The sequence below is a fragment of the Rousettus aegyptiacus genome, unplaced genomic scaffold, assembly GCF_014176215.1.
Source record: "Rousettus aegyptiacus isolate mRouAeg1 unplaced genomic scaffold, mRouAeg1.p scaffold_m13_p_1, whole genome shotgun sequence".
NCBI classification, from domain to species: domain Eukaryota; kingdom Metazoa; phylum Chordata; class Mammalia; order Chiroptera; family Pteropodidae; genus Rousettus; species Rousettus aegyptiacus.
Window position 1 is genome coordinate 17903348 of NW_023416284.1, and position 20798 is coordinate 17924145.

General features: G+C 33.9%; 1 protein-coding gene across 29 annotated transcripts in view; it reads left to right on the forward strand.

Annotated features, from left to right (window-relative positions):
• EPB41 (erythrocyte membrane protein band 4.1) overlaps nucleotides 1–20798 on the forward strand; it is a 151409-nt gene that overhangs the window by 56184 nt on the left and 74427 nt on the right. For 10 of the 29 annotated variants that reach the window (XM_016131953.2, XM_016131954.2, XM_016131959.2 and 7 more), the window contains exons 2-4: nucleotides 6590–7047; nucleotides 10438–10650; nucleotides 13023–13127. In XM_016131953.2, coding sequence (XP_015987439.2) covers nucleotides 10597–10650; nucleotides 13023–13127 — 159 coding nt within the window. In that variant the 5' untranslated portion in view covers nucleotides 6590–7047; nucleotides 10438–10596. Of the gene's footprint in view, nucleotides 1–4591; nucleotides 7048–10437; nucleotides 10651–13022; nucleotides 13128–20798 lie in introns of those variants that run through there. The other 19 variants (XM_016131947.2, XM_016131950.2, XM_016131952.2 and 16 more) reach the window with 15 other exon arrangements.

Consider the following 20798-nt stretch of genomic DNA (forward strand, 5'->3'; position numbering starts at 1 on the left):
TAGTGTGTTCTATGCTAGATGCTAGGTTCTGTGCTAGTACTACGTTCTGTGTTAGGTAGCACAAGTTCTGTGCTAGGTATTAATTAGGTATACTGTGGAAGGGGAAACAGCTCTTCTGTCATAGATATCACAGTGTAGTTTGTACCGGCCGAGTGTGGAAGACAGACATTACTCAGGTAAACAACAAGTATGTTCTTACACATTTTAAGAGAAGTTCTGTGAAGGGAATGAATAGGTTCTAGGATAGAGAACTGGGAAACTGACTTATAGGGAGAGTTATGTAGGTATTAGGGCCGTCAAAGAAGGTTGTATTGAGGAGGAATTATTCAAGCTGAAACTTGAAGTATAAAAAGAAACCAGACTTGTTGAAGGGGATTGGATGCTTTCTAGTATAAGGAAATGGCATGTACAAATGTCTTAAGTCAGGCAAGCACTTGGCTTTGGTGACTAGAGTATAGAGGCTAGGAGGAAAGTGGAACAAGGTGAGGTTGTTGGGATCATTCAAGGATATGTAGTTCAGGTGAGAAGTGAAAGAAGCTTGCACAAACATGGTAGTAGTAGAGAATGGGAAAAGTGGACTGATTCTAAATGAATTTTCGAGGTAGACTCTGTGGGACTATAAAAGGTAGATTTGATTGGGAAGGGAAATGGAGAAGGATGAGAATTAGGTTTCTGGTCTGAGTTCCTGGTTATGATTGAGCCATTTACTGAGATGGGAAAGAGAGAGAATCAAGAATTTAATTTTGGACATGTATATTGAAATGCCTGTGAGATATTCGTCTCTCTTCCCTTCTCTTTTCTATTTTGATTCTATTTTTATACTTCTTTTATTAAGTCATTTATCAGAGCGGATCAAGGAAACTGTATTATAAAAATGCCTTCAGGCTCAGATGTGAAACTGCCTGGACTGAGATACATGCTAATGAGAATAAACTAGAGAAACTAAGGGTGACTAGTTGTGACTGCAAAGGCTTTTCAAATTTCTCTGCCCAGTATTTGTTTCAGCTTCCCTAGGGATTCCCATTGTAAATTTATTCACTGATAACCTGAATTTACCCAATCATTTGTTGAGTTTCTCTCTGCCTCCAGCCTGTCCTGCCTTCACTTTGTTTACCTTCTTCCTTGTTTAAAAACCTCCAGTGGTTCTCCACTGCCTTTAGGATACAGTCCAAACTATTTAGTATCTTATTCAAGTCCTTTCATAATCTGTCCTCTTTGCCTGTCTGTCCCTGTCTCCCCATTCCATCTTCATATATACTGTATGGAAAGAGAAACAACTAAATGAGTGGGGGACTTGAAACTGGTGGGAACAGAAGTGGTCTTGGCTAGATTAAATAGCTTGTTCATGAATTCTTAATGGTAGGGGCTTCTTTAGCAGAGAACCGTGAGGTAGAAAGAAGCATCTGAAGTACCAAGTTTCAGAAAGACAAATACTATCCTGGAAATTTACAATAGAATCACTACCCTGTAGTATATTAATAGTTTCATTAGAGCATGGCTTAGTTTTATGATCCAAAGAAAGAATTTTAACCTCCTTCTGTTTATCTGGGAGATGAAAACACTTACCTTCTAGAATGGTTGTAAGATAACATGTGAAGTATGTAGAATAGTGTGTGGTATTTAGTAGGTGCTCAATTAACGGTAGCTACTATTATTATTTCATTTAGAATTAATTTTAAATAGTAACTCTATTCTAACCTTACCTGCTCTGCTTCCCTTTTGTAGCACTATTGCAACCAGCCTGGACTATTTACTAGTTCCCGAATAGCTACAGTAATTTTACTAATTCCAATGGCCTTATCTGGAATTTTTTTTGCCCTTTGCACGTCAAGTTTCTATTAATATCTTATACTTATCCTTCAAAGCATAACTTTAAAACCATCTTTTCCATATGGCCTTTACTGATCACTTTAGTTGAAAGTTCTTATTTTATGCTTCTTTAATGTTAACTGGTTCCACTCATGAGGCCTTTTCTGATTAAGCACCAGGTACTGCCTTGCACTTTAGTTATTTGTATGTCTTATCTCCTTAAGAATTGTGTATTATCTTTTTAAAATACCTCTCAAAGAGCTGAGCCAAAATCATATACATGATTAGCACCCACTAAACATTGATAAGTGTTTACTGAGCTAATTTGAAACATATTACCAATAATTAAATTATTAAATGACATACCTAAATGGCTATTATAAGGGGGATTTTCTTAGTGGTTCCAAACTGTAGTGTTTTTATGAAGTTTTCTACTTAAAAGCATTAATGGAGCAGTGACTATACTAATGTGAGAAAAAGGTACAAAAAAGATGAAAGATATTGTGTGGCACTTGCAATCTGCTCAGGATCAGGTTTTTAAAGATCTGATTTGCCTGAAGTCAACAGATACACACTGTTAAAACAAATGTATTTTCGATACCAGGTGGGGTATAATTCATAGGGTTTGAGAGTTAGGATGGCGATAGAATGGGAACTCATTACTTTGTCTTCAGTGCTGTGACTTTTTTAGTCAAAAAATCTCTTTCCGACATTATGTAAATACATACCTCCTTTTGGATTTTGTATCCGGAATGAAAGAGTATTATTTACACAGGAACGGCCTGTTTGTATCTGTCTGAAAGAGAATTATTTACACAGGAAGGGCCTGTTTGTAGAGCATTATCCTGTTTTTACTGCTTGGCTTTGTATCTTTTTCTCTGGTTACCTATCCTATCATTTGTAATGTGAAGAATTTGGTTGCGTATATATATATATAACAGATTTGTCAGGATGAGTTTGTTTGAGCTTTTAGTAAATGGTCCTCTAAGATTTTTTTCTTTTTGCTATTTTTTATTTAATTCTGATTAGCCTCAGAGCCATCTGGAGGTACTTGCCCGATTTATTGGTTTCATTTTATATTTTCTCTCCTCACTCCCACCTTTGCTTTTGTGGCTCTTCCTAATAGCATTGCCACCCATTTTTGCATAGCTGGAAAGAACATGCATAAAAACTATGCTTAATCATTTATTTTTATCTACATTTCTTTGCATAGACTGAATTGTAGCATCTCTTCTGAACATTGCATTGTCTGATTCTTGATTGTTTTCTTGCATTTATTATAGTACCTGAAGTTGGTTTCATTATGTTCCAAAATAATTCTTTTGCTCTAATGCTTGTATGCCTGTTGCTTGTATTGTGTTCTCATCTGTGCTTGTGTTGAACTTGTTTTTTGTTTATGTTATTCTATAATTCTTTATTCATATGTCTTGACCATTCATTCCTTCCTAAAGGTGGCAAAGAGATTGTATCAATGCGGATAGCAAGACCACTGACTGGGCAAGTGTCATGGCTACACGGTCAACTTGGAATTGCTATAGCTCTGTGGTTAAAAATTTTGATTAACTTTTGATTAAGTGCCAGATGAGTTCTATAAAGTGTTAATGATTCAGCTTCCACATTTAATAATATTTTGCTTTCTTTGCTCCTTCATTATTTCAGCAATCACTTGTTGAGCATTTATTGTGTCAAGTATTTCTCAGTGTTCGCATTCCACTTTTTAAAAGTAACTTTTTCCTATCTTTGTATCTTAGGCATTTTGAGTATGTTCCTAAAGTATTAGTGGTCTTCTCTGCCTTGGTACTGAAACTGCGGTCAGTGGGCCAGCAGCATTGGCAACATCAGGAGTTTGTTGGAAATACAACGTCAGGCTCCATTCCAGACCTACTGAATCAAAATCTGTGTTTTAACAAGATTGCTAGGTGGTTAGATGCACATTAAAATTTACAAGCACACCTAGAGCATATGGATTGTTACTATCTGTGTTTTTGTTTTTAATGATTGAACACTTATACTCTTTCAGCTAGTTTCTGTTTCTTAGAGATAAGATGCCCTTTTATGTGAAAGCAATTATAGGAGTATTCTTAGAAGATCTTTTCTATTTTTAAAATCATAAAAAATTGGTAAAACAAGAATACTCTATTTACTGAAAAATGTAAGTAGAAAGTTGTTAGAAGTGGGCTATAAGTGATTTTCATATCTTCTAAAATTTTCACAAAAGATGTGTAATTTTTTTATAGCTCTTTATGAGAGATCTTGTAAACTCTCTGTGGTATAGGAAAATTTTAATATAAAAGTGGTTTCTGTGTCTTTTCAGTAAGGTAAATGATAAAGTCATATCTGAAATCCATGGAAATCATGCCAAAATCCTCAGCTTGTCTTCTGTTTATTTTGCAAATGAAGTATGAGGTAAATTGGTGCTCTCAAATCAAATCATTGCTCTTCAGAATAAGTGATGATTTGATATCCAGATTTTCTTTCTGAGTCAAGTTTGATTACTTAGAGATTAAAGAAAAAGTATTTTTGGAAAAATCAATTGCTTTCTCATAATATAAGGAGGAATTAAAAACAAGTTTTTTTCTTTTATTTAAGTGGAAGTGCACCTCAATTAGGGGTAACAAATTAAAAAAGACCAGTTTGCAAATTTTATTAATGCAGAGTAATTTTGATGGCTTTAGTAAATGAAATTAGAAAATGTGCTTCTGTAAATATTTTTGTTTAAAATATTTTTAATGCTTAAAATAATTTGAGTAGATTATCAGTAAGAGCCCCTATAAAGGCTTTTCTTTCTATTAATATACCTCTATTTAGTTCAATACCACTTAAAGTGGCTTGTCACCTACTAGCAGTGTGGCCTTGGACAAGTTACTTTCTGAGTTTTTCAATTTCTTCAACTGTAAGATCAGGTGATTCCTCTTTCAGGGTTGTTGAAAGGCTTAGTTGACATAATGTAGATAAGGCTTCTGACAAGGGGCCTGACACAGAAACAGTGCTCAATACCCTTAGCTCCCTTCCCTTTTCACTGCTTTGTTCTATTTAGACACAGCCATTTATATTTTGCTCATATTGTAAATAAGATTTCTCTAACTTTTTCATCTTGCTGGTTAAAGTCGAATCGAGAATATAAACTCCATAATGCCATAGACCTTATTTGTTTTGTTTTGTTTACTGTTGTATTCCTAGCACCTAACATAGGACCTGGTGCTAGGCGCTTGATAAGTATTTGTTGAATGAATGTCATTGAAATAAATTTACTTGAATAAATTTAAAGAAAGCCTTTGCAGTTTTTATTTGTGAGAGATATTCAGTTGAAATTAATTAATTCATCAAACTTTTATGAATACCTATAATGTGCCAGATATTATTCTGTTTTTATGGAACTTACATTTTAGCTGGGAGGAGGGAAAAGCAAATAAGTTAATTGTAGATAATAAATAGTGCTGTGAGGCCATTTGGAAGAGTGAGGGACACTACTTTAGAGAGGATGTGTGCAGGAGGCCTTTCTAAGGTGACATCTGAGCACAAACGGTAATGATGAGAAGGGAACCCGCTTTCAAATAGCCAGGAGAACATTGTAAGTAGAGAGAACATCATAAGTAGCAAGTGTGAAGGGTCTGAGGAAGGAATGAGCAAATTATAGTTCATTAATTCTGATTGTTAACATCCAAATAAAATTACTTCATCTAAATTATATGGAGCAGAATGCAAAGACAATGTAAATGCTACTTTTTGAGTGGAGTACTTTTAGGTATAGCAGTGAATCAAACCCTAAGATCAATAGTAAACTTCATTGCCTGGTGTCTCAAATGTTCCCTAGTATGTTAGTTATTCCTCAGTAAACAAGATGTGAAAATGGTCTTTGGCTATTATTATGAGGCTTGACTGATAATACTGGGATTTAGAGGTCAAGAAGCTATAAGTCAATGAGTTTGAAATATGTGATGTCTACAGCCTGTCTTCTCTCCTTCAGTTGAATCGTTTGCTTTCTAAATTTTTTTCTATTTTGTTTATTTTTCTCTATTATTTCTCTTTTTTTCTCTATGGTAATAGTTTAACTGTCTACCCTTAAAAATGCTGAGTATTCAAGATCATATTTGTCAGAAAGAAAAAAGGTCATAAAGAACTTAAAGTGGGATACTTGTGCAAGAGCCTGTAATTTAGTATCATAACATGAAAACCTAAGGAATTTTTTTGTGATTCTTTTACTGGTATACTTGTCATTGCTTTTGTCAAGTCTGATAAATCATCATAATTCTACATTTGTTAGAAAAGTCCATGCATTCTAAGAAATATAAGGAAAAAGAATAGAGAGTTGGCAAAATTTTTAATATCATCTCCTGGGATGTAGATAATTTTGCAAAGAATAATTCCTACAAACATTACACCTTCAGATACCTTCAAAGGACAGTATACAAATAAGATCCTTTTATAGGCAGGATAAAACTGTATTAGATATGGACATTTCTGAGCACTGGATTTTAAATATGATGCATTTCACCAAGGTGACCTCAGGGGGTATTATTTTAAGCTGATTTCTCTATGTGCATATTTTTAGCAAGTCCAGGCATTAAGAATTTATTCAGGATGTATAGGTAAATATTTTTGTGCTTTTATGGAAGGCCTCATGTTTAATGGACTGGAGTACTGTCTGTTGATGATTAAATACCTAAATATATTTTGACACACTTGACCTGATTTAGGGTTTTGCCTACAGCAGTAATGTGTTTTGCTTATAAGACATCCCCCTTTCCAACTTCTTTTAATAGCAACATCATGACAACAGAGAAGAGTTTAGTGGCTGAGGCTGAAAATTCACACCAGCAACAGAAGGAAGAGGGTGAGGGGACTACAAATTCAGGCCAACAAGGAACTCAGTTGGGAGAGGCTTCTCAAGCAGCAGCTGAGGGCGATAATCAGTGTGAGCAGAAGCTGAAAACATCTAATGGAGACACTCCTACACATGAAGACTTGACCAAGAACAAGGAGCGGACTTCAGAAAACAGGGGCCTGTCACGGCTGTTCTCCTCATTTCTCAAAAGGCCTAAATCTCAGGTCTCTGAGGAAGAAGGCAAAGAAGTAGAGTCAGCGAAAGACAAAGGTGAAGGAGGTCAGGCAGAGATAGAATTTGCAGGCAATCTTGATGAAGAGATCATTTTAAAGGCCCCGATTGCAGCTCCTGAACCTGAACTCAAAACAGACCCGTCCTTGGATCTCCATTCATTAAGCAGTGCAGAAACACAGGTAAGGATGTGTTAATGTGTGAGAGATGGGTGTAATGGAAGGTAGGTTAGACATTTTATTTTTCATTTAAGAACATTTGATTTTCTTCTAGCCAGTTGGACTTGGTGTTGATAGTAATAAGTAACATGAAGCTTTGGAGTTTCTGCCCTAAAGAAATGAATGTAGTCAATAGAAACTTGATTTTTTTAAAAAGATAAATATGCTGTATAAATCAAAGAAAATGAAATAAAAGAAAAGAATTTATCAAATGAGCTTATATATAATTTTGCTATAGTAATGGACAAAGTCCGCAATTTTTAATAAAAGGGAAAAAGGAATTCAGGTCTTTAGAGTTCATTTTGGTGGACTTGATAGGAATGGGATTGTTATCAGCAGACATAATTCTTTTATGGAAGTCTTCATAAAAGCCATGTGATAGATTCAAGCCATCCAGAGGTATGTGATAGATTTGATCCATGCCTGCCTTATTTTTGTCTTCTCCAACTAGATCATATTACCACAGTGTAAGATATAGATGAGGAAGTCCAGTTCTTTATGTTGCCTTTATAATGTATAGAAATTGGGGGTCCTAATTGTGTCACACTGTAGTTAAACTAAAAATGAGCTGAGAATTTGTTCACTGCCCAAACAACATAGGGAAATTTTCAAAAAGTCTTTTTATTTTTGAAGCATGTGAGCATTATCAGCATTGTTAAAAGTATTAGTCATGTATTTCTATTATGAGTCTCAGATGTGGACTATACAGTTTTCTTAGAATTTTCTAAAATTATTACATATATTTCTACAAATACATATTAAAGGTGCTAAGAGTAAAATTTAGGATAAAGTTGTAATTATATACCTGCAATTAGTGAAACAAGATTGAAAACAAGATTTACTATTTAGTGTAATAGTTAAGAATGCAGGTTATGGAATCAGTGTTTAAATCATAGAGAAGTGACACTTGTTCTTTATCATTTTCCTCCTCTGTACAAGGATAAGAATATGCACCTCATTTGGCAATTTTGAAAATTAAAAGAGATGAAACATGTAAAGCTCTTAAGAGAGTGATTGCCTGACATATAATAAGCACTCAATCAATGTTAGTTATTGTTACTCACTTAATAAACATGAACAGTAAAGGCAAAGAAACCATACATATCTTAGTATCATTAATTTTATTTTAAGAATACCACAAGAGTTAAATTGCGTTACCTTTAAGGAAGCCTGGTACTTTCAACAGGCTTTTAACTGCTTTTTTTCATCCTCTGCTTTATGAAGAGAAAAATCTACATCTCATTTTAGTTAGCATTTGAATCAGGGTAAGCTTATTTTATCTGAAGATTATAGCATTTGTACTGAAGTTGATGGATGACAGAAAAAGTTAATTCAAAATTTAAAATCTCATTCATTGACATTTCATTAATTCAGAATTGGGATCAATTGTGTGCAGGTATTTGTCTACGTATGGAGAAAAAGAAACTAAATAAATAATGAAATTTTAAGGGGATATTGTTTAAAGGAGTGGTCCCCCACCTTTTTGACACCAGGGACTGGTGCTCCTACGAGAATCTAATGCCTCATGATCTGAGGTGCAGCTGAGGCAGTGATGCTAGAGTTGGAGAGCAGCTGCAAATACAGATGAAGCTTTGCTTACCTGCTGCTCACCTCCTGCTGTGTGGAGGTACCAGTCTGTGGACTAGGGGTTGGGGATCCCTGGTTTAAAGGAGCAAACTATTTTGGGCTTTTTGGAAGCTAGTATTTACAATTAAAACCTGTGGATCAGAACCTCATGGATAAAGATTTATTTGCTTAACTGTATTTATTATATGTAGGAGAATTTCATCTGAGTGGTCCCTTTCTATCCAGGATTTTAAAAAAGTGAGTTTGCATTATAGGACTGTAACAGTCTTCATTTAGAATACCTTGGATTTTTTTGGAAGCCACGCGTCAGTTTTTAATATTTATTTACTTATTCATGAAATATTTATTGAAAAACTATTATGTTTACCAGGCCCAAGCTGGATATACATTGGTAAATAAAAACTACAATATAATGAAGAGGTTTAAAATCATGGATTCTAGAGCCAGATAGATAGTCATATGACTTATTAACTGTATGATCCTAGGCAAGTTACTTGAACTTTTCTGGCCTCAGTTTTTTATCTCTCAAGTGGGGATAATTATAGTATCCTTCCCAGAGGGTTATAATGAAGATAAAATGAGTTCCCATAAATAATGCTTTTAGAACAGTAATTGGCTTATTGTAATTACTATGTAAATATTTGCTTTATTTTTATAAAACAAACGTGATTCCTCCTCTTGATGACTTTATAGTCTAATGGAGGAGATAAAGAGTAGTAAATACTTATTTTAATAGTTATAAATAAATGAAATATTTATCATAATAAATGTTACAAAGGCAATACACAGGGCACTGATGTGAAGAATAGTAGAGTGGAGGTAGGATAGATAGGATAGCCAATGAAGGCTTGTCTGAAGAAGTTTCATTTAAGAGGTTCTGAAAGTCAGGAAGGAGCCTTTTAGATCTCTTCTAATATCTTATACAGAGCCAAATAACTAAATCCTTTTTTCTAAATATCAATTATATATCCTTTTGAAATAAAAGAATTAGTGAAGTTTAGTTAAGAGTCTTTCAGCAATTTTGTTGCGTTGTAAGTGAGAAAGTCTGTTCCACAGTGTTGTTCCACTTACCTGTATTACTTTGAGATGTAAATGTAAAATATATGAAGATTCATTCTAAGACGGATAAGTATAAAAAATAGCCCATAACAGTTTAGGCTCTAGGAGATGCAGATTTTAATCTATCTTTTACTTTTTTGAATCTTCTGTGCATTTATGTTGTTTGATACCCAGTAGAAACAAGTTAATTGGTAGTTGCAGTTGTTAGCCTACTATGTATGTTGTTTTATGCTCTAAAATTAGTCCCAAGAACCCCTCTTAACCATTCATAAAATTTAGAACATGTGACAAATCTATCTCATTTTGTAATTCATAAGACTATCTTGCTAAAGTTGAGAAACATGGGGCAGAGATGTTAAAGTTTCAGTTGGCTTTAATAATATATAATGGCATAGTCAGGAGGAATATATAATCCTGAGAGCAACAGATTGGTGTCTCTAGTTTACCTGAAACCTTCCTTTATTGATTTGAAAGATGAGATTCTACCTTTGAAGTTTTGAAAATAGCAGAGTCTATAGATCGTTTGGGAGATCATAATATTTTTTATAGAAAAGTAATTATTTAATCTTAATATTGCTTAAATTAGTTTTACGGTTTTTCTTTTTTCAGTTAGTGTTTTTATTGGTAGCATTATTATAGGTAGAAGTATGTACAGCATGTTTTGTGAAATGTCTTTATTATTGACTTGGTGATGTCATGGATATGTAGCCTGCTCAGGAAGAACGCAGAGAAGATCCAGATTTTGAAACTAAGGAAGGAGGAGAACTTGAAGAGTGCTCTAAAATAGAAGTGAAAGAAGAAAGTCCTGAATCAAAAGCAGAAAGAGAATTGAAAGCTTCTCAGAAATCAATCAGAAGACACAGAAACATGCATTGCAAGGTTTCTTTGTTGGATGACACGGTTTACGAATGTGTTGTGGAGGTGAGTGCATTTTAATTTTCAATGATTAGAATGCTTACAAATTATTTCATGTAGGGTTGGGTAAGTGGTGCCATGGCCTGAGATAAAACCCAGTTTGACTACTTCTATGAGCTGAAATGTTAATAGTGATTTTCTGGAAGCAGAGGTGTGGAGGGCTTATAAGTGGGCCTGTTTGCTTCTCCAGTTTTTTCTGCATCTGCTAAATCTTGTGAATTGAGCATGTGTTACTTTTATAATCCAAAACAATTTTGTTTTAAGAAAAGTATTTATAGAGTGACCTTCCATGACTAGATTTCTCAGGATAGCCTCAATTTTTGATATCAGATCCAGCTATCCCCATAATTGTATTTGTCAAAAAAAATTATTATCTCTTTATTTCTGCTCTACTCTCTAAACCTTAATAAGCTTTAGTTTACTTAATGTATGCTTTAGCCCCACGAAAGACGATATAAAAAATTTGAAACAAATAATGCCATTTCTTAAAATTCTCTATGATTCTCTGAAAGAACAAGAAATTGAATCAAGATTTATAAAAGTATCAGTTATTCAGTTACTTTCTTTGCTCCTTAAAGACAAGTTAAAATCCTTAAAAATCGTTAAAAGTCCATTAACTTTTTTAACTAAGCAGTTATTATCAACTATGTGCTTGATATAAAGCACTTGTTGTGGTTATTACCAATAATAGCCTTAATTAATAAAACAATTTACATATACTTATATCTTAGGTTTGTAACAAATTATTTCCAAATTGAATTATTTATATGCAAAATGAAAATATATCAAAGCATAAATAAATAGTCTAAAATATTATACTGTATTTATAAATAGATATCCCCTCTCTAAGTTTTAAAAAATAAATCAAGAAAAATACACTCTTGTACTTCGAAAATAACTACTATACCTGGTAACTAGAGGAGACCTAGGGTCTTCTTTTTCTGCTTCTTACCACTAGCTGATTTAGAGATGAGGAAAGGCATTCCACACTCATTCTTCCAAAATCCAGATATGAGTCCCTTATATTTGAAACATTTGGGAGCAAATGTGTTTCAGAATTCAGAATATTTCATGTTTTAGAAAAGCAATAAGTAATATAATATAATATACCCAGTAGTATGTGTAGCAGTCAAGCATATGATTTGGTCAAACATATTATTTTTGTGGTAAAATATATGAAGATTCATTCTAAGATGGATAAAGAACAAAAATAGCCACATAACAGTTCAGGTCAGAATTTTTTGCCTTCAAATGAGCTTTGGCAAAACAACTCCCACCTAACCTTTTACTTTTTAGAACTTTGGAATTATAAATAAGGGAGTAGGGACCTATACATGAAGAATTCTCAAATCATTTCTCATTTAGAATGAAAACATTGGTGAGAAAAATGAAGAAATTTATGTAATATAAATGGGTTAAGTCTGAAAATGAATGAACATCTATGCGAATTACTAATCGTCATTAAAAATAACTTACTGAGAGGAGGATATGTTATGTGCGTATTCTAAAAAATTATTTCTAATTGTTTAAAAGTTTTAAAAAATATTTTTCTTAGAAGGCATAATTGGCATGTTTCATTGTTTTTTCAACTATTCCAGTTAATAGGTAGGACAGGTGTAAATATTTCTATCATTTTACAGATGAGAAAGCTAATGTTCAGAAATATTAATTGAATTGACTCAAGTTGTTTAACTAGCATAGAAAGAGCCAGGACTTTTGACTCTAAATCTTAGCCTCTAAGTTAGGTTGTCTCCTCCCTATAAACAGGAATACAAGTACCCAAATTTCCTAGATAAAGAAACATTAGGAAAATGATTCATAACACAACTGAAATAGTGACTGCAATAGTTAATATATGCAGGATATCTAGAATTTTATACTTTACTCATTTTTCTGAAAGAGATTGAAAGGAGTTGAGACATAGTTCATTCTCTGGGACATTTGGTCTGAGAATGATAGAGCCTAATGATTTCCATAGCCACTAATAACTGTCAATGTCAGCAGTTTATTTAGTTAATTCAGGTGGTCACAGTGACTGGCAGCAGCCCATAGCAAGCTTCAGGAAATATTGCACCAAAAATAAAGAATGTGATGTTTAGAATGGAAGTGGGAAGGTGGTGGTAGATGGAGGGAAGGTGGAATTTTGCTTTGAATTGTAGCACTATTTCTAAGCTGCTATAAATGTGTTGCATATTTTAGCTGACAAATTATGAAACAAGATTTTTATAACTCATATTGTTCTACTTACACTGTGTGGCCATCTGAAAGTGTTAGTTACAAAGGATGAAAGAGGAAATTAGAAAATTATACTTTATTTCATTTGGTGTTGAATACAGGAATAAGAGGAAACTTCAACTAAAGTATGTATATCTTTGCAGAAACATGCTAAGGGACAAGATTTGCTTAAACGAGTGTGTGAGCACCTCAATCTTTTGGAAGAAGACTACTTTGGTCTAGCCATTTGGGATAATGAAACCTCTAAGGTGAGGAGATTGCTTGTAATGTAAGAAGCTGACAAAAATTTGTTTTTGTTGTTAATGTGTTTATTCCTGCCTCTCCAAGACACAGTGTACTTAGAGTTATTTTTGCCTATTCTTGTATCTCAGATTTTCCCTCTAGAATGAACATTTTAAAGAGAAGACCATTGCTGGTATGTTCTTTCATCATTGAAAGTATCTACTATATATTTTTTAAAAGACAGAGAAAGTATAGAGCTATGATATCCTAATTAGCAAGTAGATACCAATAACTTTATGTATTATGCAATTAGTATTATATCTAATATGTAGGAGCTTCATAATAAATATTCGTTGAATGGATAGTTCTATTAACATAATTATAGGATAATTATTATATATACTTATAATTTGAGAGTAACATTATAAAAGAGAATAAAGTCTCAATATTATTGAAACAGTCATTTAGTGAATCTGATATTTTCTTCCAGCCTAAAAGAAACTGGTAGTTAACTTTGAAGGAAGTGAGAGAAAGTGTGAGAACATGGAAGAGGGAAGCAAGGTTAAAAGTAAGGTATTTACTTTAGAAAACTTGAATTATTTCTTGGGTCAATGAACTTAAAATTACAAATATTTAGCTTAAAATCGAATGATGAAAACTGTAGCTGAGTTTCACAAATATTTGCAGATACTATACTAGATGATATGGATACAGCTGTGAATAAGGTAGACATGGTCTCTGCTCTCTGGATCTAACAGTTTAGTGTGATGAGTGTCATACAAGAGGAAGTACAGGTGTCATGGGAGGTATGTCCAGGAAAGTAAAGTCTTTCCTGGGGAGATGATGTCTAAGCTGAGACCCGAAGGTTAAAATGGGCAAATGAAGTAAGAGGATGGCTTGGAGTTGAGGAAGTGACACTGGAGGAACTAAGAGCCATCTAGCCTGGCTAAGCATAGAGAGTGAGTAATAGGGTAATAGATGAATCTGAAAAGCTACATGGGACCAGGTCATGGAGAGACAGTCTTCAGCACAATGTATTCAAGACATTTTAGTTGATTCTTTTTCCAAAATAATTTATATGTATTAAGAGAGGTTGAGGGGCAGCAGCCTTTAACAACTGCAAACTCTATAGATTGGATTATTTGAGCTCCATAATACAAACTAGAGGACATGGAACTACCCTTTGCCTAAATAAAACATATTTGTAGAATATAGTACTAGTAGTTACCTAGCAGTTTGCAAGAGTTTGTTCCTTCCATGAATGACTATGATTCAAACAGAAAAATTATGTTCACTAGCACTAGATTAATATTGTTCTTTAAGGACTTTTATTTTGTCTCCTTAAAGGTGCAAGCCAACTTGTACTGAAGCCTCTAATTTCCATTAGTAAGGAAAGATTGAAGTTAATTAAAAAACAAAACAGTATTCATAAAATTACAGTTTTATGTATTCCTGAAGCTGTGAGCTGGAAAATTCTCCCATGAATCAAGGAAACTACTCTGAGGAAGGGAAGAGAATGCTTGAATTTGGCATATGAATAAAGTCACTGAGCACTTAACCTGTTTACTATAATTGGAAATAATTTTTCTATGAACTAATTTCTGGAAACTGGCTCATTTAAAGATGTTCAGCAAAGGAAATTCCACTTGCAGCTGAGCTTCTAGGGACCACATTGATATAAAACTTCTTAGTTGCATTGAAAACTTTTCAGTATTCTTGGTGCTATCTGTACTCTTTCCTGTCAGCAAATATTATTTTCTTTATAGTACTTTTTACTATATTATTTATTTTTAATAAGCAACTATTAAATTGCTTTATTTGTATATTAATGAATAAAATGATGTTAAAAGTGCCTAATATAAAAGCTAAATAGCAATACAAACCTGGCTCTGAATAAAAAAAAAAGGCATTATCCTTCTTAGATAAAATAATGCTGGAAAAGAAAAGCTGATGTCTTTGAATCATAATCTAGCTTTAACTTTTCTGGTAGTTTATAAGAGCTCCTTCTGGGGAAGTCATTGGGCAAGTGAATCCTGAGAAACATAAGGCTTATATTCAGGGCATCTGCCAGGTCTGTAGTATGGGCCAGGTTCTTACAGGATATCCCGCAGGAACATGGTTAGGGGTATTGGGCTGTTCTATATTTTCTGTTTCTAAATTCATTGTGGCTAACCTTCAGCTCTCAGAAATAGGTCAATGCAGAATTTTTCTTTGTGTTAAAATGAGGGTCTTTAGCTGATGCAGTAAGTAGGGTATAGAAGAAAGAGCAGGAATTTCATTAGCACATGGTCCAAGCAAACTTGTACAAAAATGAATCTGGGGAAGACTTCCTTAGCATTGTTAGGATAAAGGGCCAACACAGGAGCAAAACCCATCTTGATGATGATGGTTCTTCCTTACTATGGTGTCTCTTGAGTCATGTTTCTCTAGTCTGGATGGGTTATTCTTTTCTGGCTTGTATATATATAGCTGTCCCTGGTGTTTCTTATCATCATCATTCTAGAGATTTGCTTTGCCTCTTTCCTGTGATGTTTCTCCTGGTTCCTTTATCCTAGCTTTTTCTTGTGTTTTGATAGAGCACTCCTGGTGAGAAATGGTACATGGGATGTAATCTTTTTCAGACATTATATGTCTGAAAAATATCTATTTTACCTTCACATTTATTTGTTAGCTTGGTTGGGTATAGAATTTTAGGCTTGAAATTATTTTCCTTCATTCGAAGGCATTACTCCATTGCCTTCTAGTTTCCAATGTTATTGAGAAGTCCAAAGCCATTCTGATTTTTGATCCTTTGTATGACATTCCTTCTCTCCTGCCCTTTGTAGAATTAAGCTAGTAGAATTTTTTCCTTTTCTTTTTTCTGCTCCCCTCTCCTTCCCTCTCCTCTCTTACCCTTCTGTCTTTAAGGTTCTGAGATATACAATGGTATATCTTGTGGGTTGATTATCATCCCAATTCTTGGCCCATGTCTGTTTTCTTTACTAGACTGTGATTTCCTAAAAAATGTCCTTGTCTAGCACATTGCCTGGCTCAAGTGTGGTAGGTATTCAGTAAATGTTTATTGAAAGAGTAGGACATCTTGTTACATTTTAGAGAGCTGCTTTGCTACTTTCCAAGTTGTGAGTTAGGTAAATTACTTATACCTTTCTTTTATCATTGGTAAATTGGCAATGATAATAAGATAATCTTTATAAAAGCATGTAGAATGGTGCCTGGCAATAAAAATTACCCATTATTGTTATTATGATAGTATTATTTTTAAAAAAATTACCAAATACTCAAAGCCTTTGCTTTAAAAAATTAGATTTGTGTGCCATTATGTAGAGGTAGGTGCATTCTAGAGCATTCTTCAGGTTGAATAATCTACCTGATCTTTTCCCAGATAAGGTACACTGGAGGACAGCATATGTTTTACTTAAAATTGGTGTGTCTAGTCAGATTATTTTACTTCATTTTAGTTGTTATTCCCTATATATCTACTGTCAATAATCCAGATTTCCAGATACTCTCACTAAAAGTATATAGATATTAATGAAATGATTAAATCTGTGAAGCAATTAATCTTTGTTAGTCATTTAAATTTTGTGTCATTCTGAAAACACAAAGGCTCTTGGGGCTCATCTCCCTCATTTTAGAGATGAGAAAACTAGCATATGGAGACAGATTGGCTCCCTCCAAGCTACAGTCAGTTTACTCCTGAAATTCGTTGCCTGCCGCCCCTTCCTAAGTGATTTTCTTCAGCTTTTTATTCCTCTTTCCTTGATTTTTACATTTTATTATTGTTTTTTGTTTGTTTGTTTCCTACCTACAGAATTATTTACTAATATTGTGGGGGAAATGTCAACCATAATACAGGGAGATATAAATATTTTATCTTCTTTACATTCCCAGTCTCTGGTGTCTTCTTTCGTGTGCGTAAAGCTTTGTCCTTTGTATATGCAACTTCTCTCCAAAAGAGCTTCTGGATCTGTGTTTTGTTTGTAGAGTATTAGATAGTTTTATCAGTAAGGAAGATTAATTGAATTGACTTTTTCCTCTCGTAAAATGGCTTTCTTGTTTCTTTCCCTACTGACTACATGATAATAGGCCTATTGCCAAACGAGGAGAAGCAGTCAGAAGCCAACTTCTATAGCTCTGTGAGGGATTTATTACCACTATGAAGCAGTTATATGAGTTAAGTACTTGCTTCCTATATTTTATTCCTGCTTAGAATTATTTATGATGACTCAAGAATTTTTTTCCTTAGAAGAAAAGTTATTCATATCAATTCCTCCTTGCACCCCCTTCCTATCTCTCAATTCCCTCTCTAAGCAAAAAAAAAAAAAAAAAAAAAAAAGAGAAAGAAAAAAGGGCTCTTATAGTAAATAATAAGAATTTTAAATTAGAGGTTTATTCAGTTCAATAGTATGTGGCCTTCTTTCTCCTTTCTTCCATTTTCTGTATGGATGAATTTTCTTATCTTTGAAGTCAGATAATAAACTATGGAAAGATAGCCAGGAGATTCTTTCTTTCACTTTGCAAAGGCAAATAGCAAACATCAGTGAAGTGAATATTAAATCAAAAGTGTGAGAAATTTAATATATAGCTACCTGAAAGGGTGGGTTGTTTTCCATTGATTTATGACTGGCTTTGAAGACAAGTGCCAGTGATGATTATATCTTTATTGTCTGGCAAATTAGAAAGACTAAAATGAATTTTGTAAACATACTTGCAGAGAAGGGAGGTTGTTTTGAAGATGTTGTCTTTTCCTAGGAAGATTTGGGTTAACGTCAGTAGAGATTTTAAGTGTGTGTGTGTGTGTGTGTGTGTGTGTGTGTGTGTGTTACCACGTAAAGAGTAGTTTCTATAAACATATCTTGGAGCAGTGAATTGAAAGCAATAAACAAATCATAAACAATGGCTTTTTCTTGAGTTAAGGAAGACAGGCTTGTAGAACTTATAAATTTTTTACCTCAAAAGACAAGGATGTGTATAAATCACTTATGTATATGTATCAGGTTTTTGGACTTCCAGATAAGGGTAGCTGATGGCTAACTCAGCATATTCTTTATTAGGGTTCTTTTCTTAGAACTTCATGACCTAAGATTATAATTGCTGCAAAAGATGTGAAAAGGTGCTATTCATTTTACCTCCTGAAATGCCATCACCTTAGTTAAACTTTATTATCAGTATTCTGGTTTATTTTAGTTCTTCATTCAATCTTCATTCATTCATTCATTCGGCTAACATTTATTGAGTAGATAGCATCTGCTATGTGCTGGAGAGAGCTATAAAAGACAGTCTCTTTCTTCAGGGAACTCCCAGACTGACTAGGGGACATCAGTAAGATGAGTACCAACATTGAAAGAGTTTTTTGCAGAACGTAACATAAGATCCGAATTATAAGAGATAGTCAGGAATCTTTCAGATGAAGAAATGTGGATAGTGAAAGGAGCAACATATGAGAAGGTGTCTTGAAATAAGAGAGGACATGCGAGACCTGTAATTATTCAGTTGAATGAACAGAGATCTGTATCAGGATATTGCTGCTCTTCATCTCTATATTATTTTGAAACATTTTTTTAGGCTCAAAAAGAACAATTTTTTTTAATGCACAAACTTAAGTTCTGTTTAAAATGTTCATTTAATTTACTCGAGATATTATTGGCAAGATGGACACTTGAAAGGGAATCCTTGCAACTGAAAATATTCAGATAGAAACTAGAAGATTATCCAAAAATGCTATTTTAGGGGGCATCTTAAGATCCGTACTAAAATACAGTTTTATAACTTTTGTCTTCTAAATATTTTGCTGTTTTATAAATTCTTACAGTTTTCTTCTAACTATAACTTTCTCCTTTCCTCACAATCATCCTCCTTGAGAAATTAGTTTACATATAACTATCTCTATTTCCTCACTGCTAATCTATTAGTATATGTTTCTAGCAGCATTATTCATAATATATATTCATATATAATACAGGAAAGCGTGTAAATCACACATGTTCACTTTGTAAAAATTCTTTGAGATATGCATCTGTGTATATACCCCTAAGAGCAAAAATTAACATTATCAGGACTTGAGAATCCCCTTTTGGTCCCCTTCCCAGTCACTCTCCCCAACCCCTAATAGTCATTACTTCTACCCCACCCCCTGTCCAAAATAACAGATGTCTTCCTGACATCTATCATTATCAGTCGGTTTTACCTGTTTTTAAACTTTACATAAATGTCATCATACATATGTCATCTTGGGTCTGGCTTTTTTTGTTTTTTTTTTTTACAATATCATGTTGTTGAGATCCATCATGTAAGTAGCAGTAGTTCATTTTCGTTGCCATATAACAAATAGTTCATTGTTTGACTAAACCACACTTTATATATTCTACTGTTGATGGACATTTGGCTTGTTTATAGTTTGGGGCTTTTATGAATGAATATTGCTGCTAGGAACATCCTTGTATATATATGTCTTTTAGTGCATCTTTTGTTACGTACGTTTCTGTTGGGCGTATTTCTGGAAGTGGAATCACTAGGTTGTAGAGAATGCCTTTATGTTCAGCTTTAGTAGATATTATCAAACGGTTTTCCATGGTGGTGTGTACACTCCAACCAGCACAAAATGAGAGTTCCAGCTGTGCCACAGCCTCACTTGCACTTGGTATAACTCATTGTAGTTTGATTTCTACCCTTATCACTCGGCTGAAACTGACCTTGCCAAGATAAATCTGGCAGTTTTCATTCTTATGTTACTTGTCCATTTTGCCCTGTTGATGATCTTGACTACCCCTCCTTGAAACTTTCTATTCTTTTGGATTCTGTGATACCAGTCTCCTATTTTTTTCCTACTAGCACTTTGGTCACCCCTTCTCATTGCACTTCTCAGCTCTTTTTCCTCTCTCCCTTCCTTAAATGTGTTCCCCAAAGGTTTAGTTTTAGTTTCTTTCCTTTCACTCTACTGTATGCTCCCTGGGTGATTTTTATCTACTTTCATGGTTTCTTCTACCATCTATGTGGGTAAGGTACCCAAATTTATATCTCTGATCCAAACCTCTGTCTCAGTGCCAGAGCTGCTTATCCACTATCTATTGAAATAGTCCACTTGGATTTCCAAAGATACCTTAAATGTATATCTCCATAAATATACCATAATTTATTTATTCTGCTGTTGATGGACATTTGGGTTATTTCTAGCTTTTTGTTATCTTTTTTCTTATTCTTGAAAATATATTTCTTTTCCTACATTCCCTATTTCAGTAAGTAGTACCACATCCACCCAGTTGCCCAAGCCAACAACTTGGGAATTATTCTTTACCATTATACCTTACCAACGCTCAGTTACAAATTTTGACTGCTTTAGCTCCTTAATATCTTTCTTGTCTGTCGCATAGACTTTATCCTGTTAGGCTCTTTTGATTATCGATATCAGGATAATATATTTAGTACTGTCTATGTGCTTTTATATATAAAATAATCTGATCTACAATAACTGTAAGGGAGGTAGTTTTATTCCAATTTTATGTATGAGGAAATTGAGACTCAGAAAGATTGTCTTGTATAAGGTTACACAGCTAGTAAATGGTGGAGAAATTGAGGCAGGTTAGAACTCAAGATTGTTTGACTTTAAAGCCATTACCCATAAACATCATTCTCTTCTGGACCACAATTATCATTCTCAGCCACAACCTCTTATTTGATCTCCCTGTCTATAGTCATGT